Genomic DNA, 12,549 nt, shown 5'->3' with positions numbered 1-12,549 from the left:
AGTTACTCTATGATTAGCCTTAAGTGATACAGTAACCCACATATGCTAATGACAGATTAATTGTGCTTAATAAATTTGTCTTGCAGTTTCCTGACGAGCTATGTAATTTGTTTTTTTATTAGTTTCTAAAAACCTCTCTCGACATTCTTCCGACATATCCGATGTGACACCCAAAAAATTTTCGTTCTCAATCTAAACAAGCCCTTAATGAACATAAGTATTGTATAGGTGGAGTGTGTAGGGGATGAACCCGTGAAGCCTGCGATCGTGGGTTCACACGCCCACGCAAGGCACGAACAATCATGTGATTTATTACTTCGTCTGTCTTGTGATGGCGAGGCCGTGTGGCTGTCCAGGGGAGTCTTCTAGGGATTTTTTGCTATTTTATAGTCCAAATTTGTGAATCGTGGACAAATAATTATAGAGCAGCTCGAAAGGTAGCCATGTTTAAGAATCAATTTTTAGAGCAGCTCGAAAGTTAGACATGTCTAAGAATCAATTTTTTAGAGCAGCTCGAAAGGTAGACATGTCTAGCCACCTCAACGATTTGTAGATATGGAAGAGCAGATGTGGCTAGGCCTAATTGCCTCTTTAGAGGTGACCTATCCGTTTCTAAAGAGCTTGAGCTTATCTGCCGATATTTTTCTCTTACAATAAATATCTTTTCAGCCAAGCAGGTAACAGTTACAAAATTTCTGTTTTTTCTTCAATGGAAGCTCAATCAGAAGCAACAATTATTCGGCCAACAGACAAATAAAACCTTTTCGATCCATTTGTACCTTAGGATCCTTCCACGCATTTCAAAAAAAAAAGAAGCAGCAGAATGTAAAATGACTGTCTCTGTTCCAAATTGCATGTATGTCATTTTGGTACACAACAGCTTATAGTTTACAACGGAAAGAGTAGTATTAGATTGGAAAGCAATGAAAAGATAAAAATTTGGATATAGGAGAGTTATACATATGACAAAAACAATAATTGGAGCCTCCAAAGGTATGATACTTAACCGGCACTCAAAGAAAACAGATGTCAATCCTTTCCTTCCACTGTTCCACTTTGTGCTTGTCGTCCTTCCCTCCTTCCTAATCTCTACTATAAGGACAGTGTCAATGTATAGTTTCATGGTATAGTTACCAAGACTATAAACTAGGTAACCGAGCTATATGAGTTTTATGGGAATGAGACTCTTCTCTCATCTGATGAAACTCCTTTATTTAATGACCCTGCCAAGTCAACAATTTTACTTATGTGGCACTCTATTTAATGTGCATGACACTCTCATGAAACATGCATTGAGACTAGCCTAAGCCAACAATCAAAATTAAATTGCACCCAAAAATCCCTCACACGACAAATCAACGATGCAGATCTAGGCCTTGTTTAGTTCGCAAAAATTTTCAAGATTCCCCGTCACATCGAATCTTTGGTTACATGCATGGAGCATTAAATAAAGATAAAAATAAAAACTAATTACGCAGTTTACCTGAAATTTGTGAGATGAATCTTTTGAGCCTAGTTACTCCGTGATTGGACAATGTTTATCAAATAAAAACGAAAGTGCTACAGTAGCCAAAAAGCCAAAATTTTGCCAACTAAACAAGGCCCTAGTCCACATAGGCTTCACCGTCATCCTAGGGACACAGACGATTTCAGGCTTCAACGCACCCATCGAGGCTTCAATGCAACCCACCACACACCACGTGATACAGCCCCTCTGACCCTACGCTCGCGCACTCGGTTCCAATCCCAGCTCTACGATGTTTTCCCCTTTTCTCTAAGAAAACAAAAGCTTAGCGCGAGGCGGAGATGACGGCAGCGCCTCCACGCGTAGGAGCGCCTGCGCCTAGGGTTTGGGCGAAGGGCATGGCGGCTGCGCGGCCAGTGTGGCAATCAGATCGGCGCCAAGTTCTCAGAGTGATCTGTGGTCCTGCGCCACTGACCCCGACCTCTTCCTCCTCTTCGTCGGTCCCCCGCCTCACCATCCGCCTCGGCCTGCCAGGCTCCGAGTCCTCCGACTGCAACCGGGACTACTGCGAGGACGTATAGCGGCCGCGCTCTCCCTTGGCTTGCTGCCGGCTGCCGCATCCGCTAGCGTCTAGATCTCGCCTAGCACTGACAAGGTTCAGCGGTAGGGACAAAGTGGATCTTGAATGCAAATCGAGGTATGCGATGATGACAGAATTCATTTTGTGTTTTACATTTATTTTGGATCACAATTTTTGATGGTTTACTGCGGAACAGATTCTTTGAAGACGGGGGCAAATTTTGAGTTCTGTGATCTGCTCGTGGAGAAATTACCCATCCATATTTGCATCATCCATCAACTTAGAGGTTTGTTACTGACAAGTCCATGGCACAACTAATCGTCCCTGCTATTTTTTTAAATGACAATTGAGATGGTTCCTTCACATTGATTTATCTTCTTTTAGGTAGCTCTAGAGCTTCACTGTGTGTTCATGGTTTCATGAAATTTGTGGATATAGGGTGAAACCAAAGTCATAGCTTGTTTCATCTTAGAATAGTAATTACCTAGATTCATATTATCGTAAACTTTGATTCTGTAACAAATGAATATCAGGTTGTCTTCTGGTATTTTGCCAAATAAATTATGTGTTTAGGTACGACTAGGCTAGATCATTGAGCAATTCTGGTTTTCAGCAGTACAATATAGTATTTGATGAAAAGCTTGCTTTACTAGTTAAAGCCCATTGGGATTTTAGTAGTATCGCAGTACCATATGTCTAGATTATCTAAAAGTGGTGCATTTTGTCTATTAAAATTTGTAGTCATCTTTTACCATTCCTGTGCATGGTTGGTATATCCATTTTTCAGAACAACATCATGTTGGTAAAGCCTATCATGGGACTACATTCCATTCCAATCCCTTGTATTGAAATTATCTCGACATTGTTCAGTCCTAATTTTCTTTCACAACAAATGCAGGAAATTGGTGCATCGATCTGAACAGCTCAGAGCTCTTCTTCAATAGACTTTACCACCCAATCATCAGTAACAAGAGGCTCCCTACTGGACATCAAACATATTATTGTAACTTTGATTAATTTTGTAGTCAACGTAGATAGTGTTTCTTAATTAGCATAAATCTATATTCATTCATGTAACTCAAGGACATCAAGCACACTATTCTGGCATGTTGGCAGTTGATCCACGGGGAACGATGTGGCCTCCCGACATGCATGAACGGCAGCCTTGGTGTTGAATGAGCTACAAAGTCATAAATTTAGGACTTTGAAACTCTACACCTAAATTCATAAATTTTATAGTAGCTCACTTCAAACTTTGTACACCTAAAAATGAAACTTTGTAATTTGAAACTTTGCACTCCTAGTTTAAGAACTTCGGATGCTAACCCTAGCCTTTGTCGGCCCTTCCTCATCATGTTGTGAATCCCTTGTCGCGTCCACCTTCGGCCACCGCTCCTCTAGCTACATTCACCCCCTCTGCCCTAGTGTCGCACTGCTCATGCATCCTTCCTAGGTAGTCAGGCATCCACCACACCCGTGGTGTTCCCAATCGCCCCATCTACAATCTCTCTCCCCCTGTCTACTAGACCTTGGCGGACTCACCATGTTGGAAACAATCGAGCCTACCCACTCCTCTACCTTAGTCTCAAGCATCTCTCGTTGGCAATAGCTTGGCCACGAGGCTACTTCCCACATGAGCTCCTTCAATGGTATATTTGTTGATCACCTTCCTATGTCTCACTCCTTTATTACCTTTGACAATGACAACTCTATTCCTATTTTTTATTGTGGCACTATTTTTTTTACTTACCACTAATTCTAACTTTGCGCTTAAGAGCATCCTTGTCGCGCCTAATTTGGTTCACAACCTCCTTTTAGGTAGCTCCAAAATTTTTGGTCAAAATCACACTGTGATAGAGTAGGGGTGTGTTTGGTTTGGGAGCCATGTGGGATGGGTTGGCTCTATCCTAATTTTTTGGGTTGGGTTGAACCCATCTCATGTTTGGCTAGAGGGATAGAGTTATCCTAGTTTACCCGTTTGATTCAGAGGCAAATAGATGTGGGTTGAGGACCTTGGCACTTGGCACATGGACCCCACATGTCATTCTTTTTTATCCTTTCTTCGCTTTCATCTCCAACGTATCGCGTGTGTCCCATGACCGCCGCCCTTGCACCCCTGCCTCTGTGCTGCTCCTCTCTCCTTTGCGCCCCTACCCCTACATCATGCGGTGCGACTATCACTCTTAATCCCCTTCGTCATGCTGCTCAATGCTGCCAGAGAGCCTTGGAGGTTTGTCATGAGCTCACATCATTGCCGTAAGAGGGCCCTTGAGGTCTGCCCTATGCTTGCCATGGAGTTGTGACCCCTAGATATCTACACTCCTAGAGGTCCACCATGCTCACCTGCGGTGCTGGTCCTTCTTGAGCTCATCCATGGTGGTCCTCCCGAGCTCCACCCCTGAGAGCAGCACACAGAGCTTCACCCCGGTCCACGCCCTGAGCTACATGCTTAGGTCAAAGACAAAGTGAGTTGAATTGATTTCTCTATTTTGGAGGGATAGGATCAACTAGTATGTTGAGCGAATATTCCTTTGTGTGTTCAACCGAACCTCTTGATCTCCAAAACAAAAATACCCAACTTAATCCAACCCTCAATCTAGATATACGCTAGGTTACCCTTTTGCGACTCCACCTGGCAGTGGAACAGCTCACGGCTAGGGATAAAAATAAAAATGATGGTTTTCGATTCTCAAAGGTCGTCTTCGAGTTTTTGTTCAATTTTCAGGCCTAAATGAAAATGGAAGTGATAACAAAAAAAAATGAAAAAAATGATAAAAATAACCAAAAATGAATACAAAAATGATTTTGCCCTATTCCGAACATTTTCAAAGATTAGCGTATTTAGCTGGTAATTTACCATCGTTAGTTACAGATTTAAAGGCCTTAAATCCTAAGGACTATGTAATGCACACTACTACTAAAAATCTTTTCTGAGGCCGGCAAAGTAGATTAACCGAGGCAGGCAATGCAATCGCCTTGACTAAAGGTCACCGTAAATCAAACCTTTACCGAGGCGGTTCAAATGCCTGCCTCGGTTAATCAAATAGAAAAAAATAAAAAACCATGGATAGGCCCGTCGAGCCCATCCATGGACCCGCCGAGTCCATCCACGGACAGTCACTGTTGTTGGTCGCTAGAGCCAGAGCCAGCCTCCCTGCCGCCGGATCTGGACCAGCTGTGGCCAGATCTAGATGCATCGTGGCCAAATCTAGGCTCGTCGTCATAGGACCTTGCTCGCGCACCATCGTCGGGGAGGACACTTCCTCGCGCTGGAAGTCGTCGATCGCCACCTCCTTCGGTCGTATCTCACCGGCCGCCACGCCCTCTCCCGCACACGATCTGAGCCCTCGCACATGCACCCAGGCCAGAGGAGCGCCGCCGCCTCGTCTGTGCCATCGGCTTGCCTCGACCACGCCTCTAGAGACGTTGCCTCGGTGTTGGAGGAGTCGGAGGCAGGAGGTAGGAGACGGAGGAAGGGGAGGGCCGGGGCGACGCACTTGGAGAGGGAGAGGGGGAGGAGAGGGTAGCGCACTCGCTGCTTCAGGAAGGGAGGGAGGGAGGAGTCACAACCGTGATAGAGAGGGGGCGCGACCTCCTGGTGCGGCGCTCGGGTTGGGAGAGAGTGAGAGAGAGAGGGTGAGAGTGAAAACCCTAACTGTGCTATTATATATAAGCCCACGATGTGTTGGGATTTTAGGATTTTGCTGGAACGGATACTGTAGCGAGCTGGGCCAAATTTTAGGTGGCGGGCTTTATAAAATAACCGCCTCAGTTAATGATTTACCGTGGTGTTTGTATTATAATGCCCGTCTCGGTTAATAGGCATTAACCGAGACGGTTATATTACATTCTCCGCCTTGGTTATTGAATTTTAGGAGGTGATTATTTGTAACTGTTTCGGTTAATTAAAAATAACCGCCTCAGTTAATCCGGGCTATTAACCGAGGCGGTTCAAAATGTTGCCCACCTTCATGCGTGTTTTTAAAAGGCCACGGTTAATGTTTTGTGTAGGGGGCACATACTTTAGGTCCAGTTGGCCCACATCTAAGCATCATATCTGCACACACAAACACATAAGACATATTTTTCCAAAAAGAACTATATACGGCATGTATTTCATCCGAACAAGAAGGCAATCGACCAATCACATACTACACACGTGACTCTAGCTATTGACCACAAATACTAACGAACTCTAGGGTTTAGCTTGTTTGAGATCTAAGATGGTGTGAATTATGGTTTTAGCTTGTGGTCTTTGTCAATTATAGCTTTATTCTACGGTTTGACATGTTTATTAATTTTTAGATATCTTTGCCCATGAATTCCGATGGCTATCAATGTATTTTCCGATCAACTACCAGCGTTTTTGAAACTACCGAAATATCAGTGTCATATTTATTTTGGATAATATTGTATCGAATCATTTTTGAGAAAAAAAATAAAATTGGAAGTGATTTGGTCCCCTATTAATGGTTTCCCATCGTTTTCATCCCTTCTCCGGCACAAGCGCCTCCTGGGCATCCCCACAAGGCCACAGCAACGAGCACTGCTTACCGGACCCACGGTCAGACTACGAAACGCCGCCGCACGCCTGCACCGCACCAGGGCCGAGGCATCGCACCGCACGCGTCCCGAGGCGTTAGACGTCCAGCGGCGTCCATCCACGCCCGCCATTGCGCCCCTCCTGCTGCTTCCATAATTCCATTACCAAAAGCTCGCCGCCCTCCCACCATAGCCACCAAAATCTGTTGGTCGAACGGCGGCGATTCGAGCGAAATCAGGATCGCACAGCACCGGCCGCCGGGGGATGGAGTTCGCGGCGATGAAGAGGAGGGACCTGCTGGAGCTCTGCCGGCAGCACGGCCTCGCTACTCGCGGCTCCAAAGCTGACCTCGCCGCCGGGCTCGCAGGCGCGCTCTCGGTACGGCCGCACCCAAAAACCCTTGCTTTTCTTGGGCCTTTTTACTTAAAAAATTTTGCAAAATGACACCGTAACACTTTCGTCCGTATTTGTATATTACAGCTAAACTATATAATTAGTTATTTCTTTTAATCTATATTTATGCTTCGTGTGCTGTAAGATTTGGTGTGACCAGGAACGTGAAAGATTTTGCAAAATTTTCTGGGCCTTGCTCTTGCTCTTGCCGATTGCAGAAAACTTTAGATTTCCTTACCTTTATATAGATGAAACATAGAAAAAGGTACTGTTTTTCATAAAACAAACAAAACCCAAGCCAGATTCAGTTTTTTTTGTTTTTTCCCCTTACATGAAGTCATCAGTAATGGTGTGTTGATTTTAGTTTGTAGGCACAGTCCAGTCTACCCGAAAAACTACTTAGGCCTTGTTTAGATACATCCAAAAACCCAAAACTTTACAAAATTCCCCATGACATCGAATCTTGCGGCACATGCATGGAATATTAAATATAGATAAAAAAAGATAACTAATTGCACAGTTTATCTGTAAATCACGAGACGAATCTTTTAAGCCTAGTTGCTCCATGATTGGATAATGTTTGTCAAACAAAAACGAAAATGCTACAGTGTCAAAATTCAAAAAGTTTTTGGATCTAAACAAGGCCTAAAAAGATGGTGCGGGTAGTAGCTTAGCAACCTGAAGGATGCATTTTTCCTTTTCTTTCTCGTTTTATTTATCAACATGTGCTCTGCTATTCCTGGTACCATGTGCAATGACCATCATGCTAATAATGAAGTGGCCAATTTGTCAAAGTTTGCTTGTCTATTCAGGATTCACACGTGACAATCCCACCCTGAAGACAGACCAAAACGTTGCTAAAAATAGAAACCGCCAGAGCAAAGAGTGAAATGAGCAAAGTGCTTTTTATTCTTATATTTCTGTTGATTTTGGGTTTGGTTGCTTGTTTTTGCAGTTGCAGGGGCTTGCTGCTGCTGCTGCTGAGAGTGTGGTTGGTTTGGTGGTGGGGAAGGGTTGTCTGAAGCGTGGTGACACCTCCAGGGCTTCGAAGAAGGTGAGGTTTGCATTGGATGAAACATCAGAGGTGAAGGGACGAAGACGAAGGTCCCAGATGATTTTGTCACTGGCTGTTGCCAAGAAAAGGGGGAGGAGCAAGGCTAGGAAGGCACTTCCTTCTGCAGCAGCGAGTGGAAGGGGTCGGCGGCGGAAGCGCAATGATGGTGGTGGTTCTGCTCATGAAAGTGTTACCAGAGAGGTGGGTGCAAAAGCCCCAGTGACACGGTCCAGGATGAAAGTGGTGTGTTTACATGCTCCCAGTGGGGTTGAAAGTCAGATTAACCCTGCTGAGGCTGAGGAAGGAGGGGAGGTGGTAGGAACAGCTATTGGTAGAAAGCAGAAGCGCAAGGCCCAGGAAAATGCCGAGGTTATTACTAATTCTTGGGCAGGAATTTCTCGTAGGGTAAATACACGTCCAAGGGACGGGCGTGATTGCAAAAAAGGAATTTCTCATAGGGTCACAAGGAGTTTAAGCTCGTCAGCTGCAGCAGTTTTATTGCCCCTTGATGCTGAGGGGAAGAGAGGGGCTACAAAGGTAGGTGATGGTAATGATGAACTTTCTGCTGAGGAGCATGCTGCTGGAGTTCAAGATTTGACTATTGCAGCATCACCAGTTATTATTGAGAGTAGTAGTAGTAGCAGTAAGGGAGGAGATTGCATTCCTTCTGTGCAGAAGCCTTTGAAGGTGGTGGTATCTTGCAGAACCACAAGATTAAGCTCAGTAGCAGCTGATGTGATATTGCCCACTGTTGTTGGAAAAAAGAGGAGGAAGACGACGGGCAGGCCCAAGGCCAGGAAGACACTTCCTACCGCAACTCTGGGCAGAAGGGGTAGCCAGCAGAAGTGTGATGTTGCTGGTGATTCTGTTGATCATGGTGCTTTTGGAGAGGGGGGTGCAGATGCTCCAATGACACAGTTCAGGACAAAAGCCGTGAATTCGCGTGCTGAAAGTGGAGTTGAAAGTCAGAATAATCTTGCTGAGGCTGAGGAAGAAGAGGAGGCAGTAGAAGCAACCACTTATAGGAAGCAGAAGCAGAAGATCCAGGAGAATGCTGAGGATATTTCTGCCAATGCTCCGTCTGGGATTTCTCATAGGAGGACGAGGAAGTCAAGCTCGTCCCCAGCTGCTGTTCTCTTGTCCCCTGTTGTTGAGAAGATGGAAGAAGCAGATGGTAAGGATGAACTTGGTGTTAAGGAGTTGGCTGAAGTTAAAGTTTTGGCTACCACAACATTACCAATTATTGCTGAGAGTAGAAGTAAGAGGAAGGAAGAAGACTACGTCCCTGCTGAGCTGAAACCTGCTAAGGTGGAGTTTTATGGCAGAACTACAAGATCACACTCAATAGCAGCTGCTGTGTCATCGCCCACTGTGATTGGAAGAAAGGTAAGAAAGGCAGGAGATGTGCACCCAAATGGAGAGGTGTCTATAGATTTGGAGGTTCCTCGAAATGATGCTCCTATTACCAAGTCACTGAGGAGCAGAGTTGTTCACTGTAGTGTAGTTGGTGAAACTCGTGCCCGCAAGAAGCTTGAAATCAAGAGGAAGCCCAGTCGACCAGCAACTCACAGGCATCAGCCGATTGTACCTTCTGTAGAGGAGAAAGAACAAGTTGATGTGCTCTGTAAGTTCTCCCAACATAGGCGATCAAGCAGAAACCATCCTCAGCCAGATGAATTGTTAAGAAACACAAATTTAGAAAATAGCAAGTTGAGTAGAGTACCAGTGGGGGGCAAGGACTTGAGTATAGCTCATCGATTGACACGTAATACCACTGAGACCAGATTGGAAGATGTCGAGTCACTATCATCAGGTTTCAAAGATAGGATCACCAGGAGCTACAAGGATAATATAGCTAGAAATGGTGGCCGTGTTTCATTACCTGATAACAATGGCAATAAGGCTTCAGCTTCAGAAACAGCATTAGGAGTGCTTGATGAAAGAACCAAAGGTATGCACGAAAGTGTTAGTAACAAGGAGTTTCAAAATGCCAAGGCTGGAGATATGGGTAAGCAGCCAGCTGTAAGGGGATGTGTTAGGCGATCAACACATAAATCTGGGACATCGGTTCGAATCTAAGGAAGCCCTCGCTCGAGGATGGCGGAGGCAGGCGGCTTTTTGTTAGCTGAAATGGTATCTTCGTAGCAGCAAGACTTTTGGTCAATCGCATCTTGAACACCAGCGATGCCCCTGCTTCCTCTCGAATTCTTTTGGTGCCTGCTCTCAGAAAGAGAATATCTGAAAGCAAGGTTGAAATAGGTTGTTTGCTTTTAAGTGGTGGAGCTAACATAGTGCTTATCATGTAACCAAGTATATTTATGTGCTCCTCTAAGAAAAAGAATATTTATATGCTCCTGTGAAAAAAAGTACTTTTATGTGCTCGTGATTATTAACCATAGTAGTAGTCAGCCATAATTGTGCAATATATTAACCATAACTGTGCATTTGAGCTGCTCTAAAAGAATAGTTCACCGTGGTAGTAGTTAACCTCGTGATTATTTATATGCTCCTCTAAAAAAGAGTATATTTGAGCTCTACGTACTTGGTTTGAACCCCACCTGTAAGAACTTCATAAACCATAATTGTGCAATATATTTGCCATGTTGGTACTTTCCAGTTTCCAATACTTTGGGCTGACAGCAGAAGTGATATGTATATATGTTAGAAAAAATGTAACGGAATAGTCAGAAAATGTCCATATGTATAGATGTTATCTTTTTTTAAAAAGAAAAAGAGTCCCCTCAGCTTTTAAGAAGGCAATAGGTTTGTTACATCATCATCCAAGCTGGGAATGCCAGCATACAAACGAGAGCTCAAACAAGAGACAGAGCACCCTGCTTCTAAAGAACTTCAGAGTTCCATGATATCAAAAACGTTCCTAAGCCATTGGAGAATAATTGCTAAGTCAGCACTACATGATACACGCATAGGGATTTCTTCATACTTGCCATTTTCTATATAAAAGACATGTCAGAGTTTAGAACTTCCGTCGTCCAGTTTGGGAATTTCTTTTCAATAGCAATCTTATTGTGGCGTCTCTATATTTATATGCTCCTCCACATCATGGCTTCGAGATTCATCACCGGCCTCCAAACCTGACCACCTCATTGGCGCTGGCCACCCATGGTGAGATGCTTAGGGCCATGATACACGCATAGGGATTTCTTCTCAGGTTTCCTATCTGCTTTCTTGACCTTTTTGTGTACAATGATTTTGATTTGTTCCAGTAAAAGCAGTAACTGATGCTTCTTTCATGGATTTGTTCCCAATAAAATCAGCAACTGATGCTTCTTCCATTTTGTTGCCATGTAAGGTTCTAGGTGCCATTGATCGTTCAATGCTCATAATAGCATAAATACATGTAAACCAGACACAAAAGGATGATAGTTTGAAGATCCAACCGCTTGGTATATGTCTTTTCCATGATCTCTTATAATTTTTCAGTTTCATTAGTGGGGGTTTTCCACGGGAAAAGGATTTTGTTTTGAAAAAAACATGGCATATCTGTTCTTACAAATAAATCCTCTCACTGATCTCATGGTGCCATTTTATTTTTTATGTTTTATTGTTAATTTCGTCTTGTGCTGCAGGGAGACATGGATCATTATATCACAGCCTGGATGTAATACTGTGCTTTTGTACCTAATTAGTTTGCCCTTTATTTTCGCACTGCATTCTTTGAACAGAACTTCTATATAAATTTGTGTTCAAGTGACATGTCTATTGTACACTATATGGAGGTGAATTATCTTGTTGCATAAGTTGAACATCAATTTATTTCATGGAGTGCCTTATTGGCCTCGATAACTGAAGTAGATACACTTAAAAGAATATTTTTCATTTCCTGCTTTCTAAATGGTTTGTATCTTCAATGCTCTGCTTTCAGTATCTGAATGCAGTAATATTTATCTGTACATCTTGTTCACAAAAAAATATATTTATCTGTACATCTTACTTAATGTTAATCTGATCACTACCAGAAATTTCAGCCCAATTTTCTTGAATAGCTTTTTTTCAGAGTGCAATATTCAGTACTGATGTTTTGTGCTAATGTTTTACTGGCTGCATTTTTCAGACTCATGGTTACGCAATATGATATCAATTTGTCTTTTAGCATTAGTCGTGTTTAGTTTTATTGGCTCGAGTTTGATTGACCAAAGAGAAGTATGTTTCTATGTGATCCATAGTATTTTTGGTTGTATTAGTGTCTATAGATGCTTATTTTGACACAAATTGATCTTTGGCTGAGTCCGCTTGTGCTATAGGAAGGGAAGCTCCCGATGCTGTTTCTGAAGTTTTATGTTGTATTTTACTTTACTGCTTCATGTCTCAAAAGTATGCTTTCAGTAGCTCATAGGTTTTTGGGTATTTACTAGCACGACCTTCTTTATAGAATAACATTTCCTTCCTTCCACATTTTGCTATTCAATCAATCAATCCTATGGTCACCACAAGGCGATTGCTGTTAGTATGGATTCTGTTTTTGGATTTTTCCTAACAATAACTTAAACCAT

At 43.3% G+C, this 12,549-nt stretch overlaps 1 protein-coding gene and 1 long non-coding RNA gene across 2 annotated transcripts; both read left to right on the top strand.

Annotated features, from left to right (window-relative positions):
• On the top strand, positions 1,764-3,307 carry LOC110429893. Its single transcript, XR_002447084.1, has 3 exons — positions 1,764-2,162; positions 2,242-2,331; positions 2,944-3,307. It is a non-coding gene; the product is annotated as an uncharacterized LOC110429893 (long non-coding RNA).
• Positions 6,625-10,390, top strand: LOC8073500. Its single transcript, XM_021445922.1, has 2 exons — positions 6,625-6,966; positions 7,937-10,390. Exons 1-2 carry the CDS (start codon positions 6,853-6,855, stop codon positions 10,112-10,114), a joined length of 2,292 nt encoding a protein of 763 aa, XP_021301597.1. The 5' UTR covers positions 6,625-6,852; the 3' UTR covers positions 10,115-10,390.

This window comes from Sorghum bicolor, chromosome 8 (assembly GCF_000003195.3).
Source record: "Sorghum bicolor cultivar BTx623 chromosome 8, Sorghum_bicolor_NCBIv3, whole genome shotgun sequence".
Lineage (NCBI taxonomy): Eukaryota > Viridiplantae > Streptophyta > Magnoliopsida > Poales > Poaceae > Sorghum > Sorghum bicolor.
Note: the sequence above shows the minus strand (reverse complement) of the source record. Positions and strands in the feature narration are given on the sequence as shown.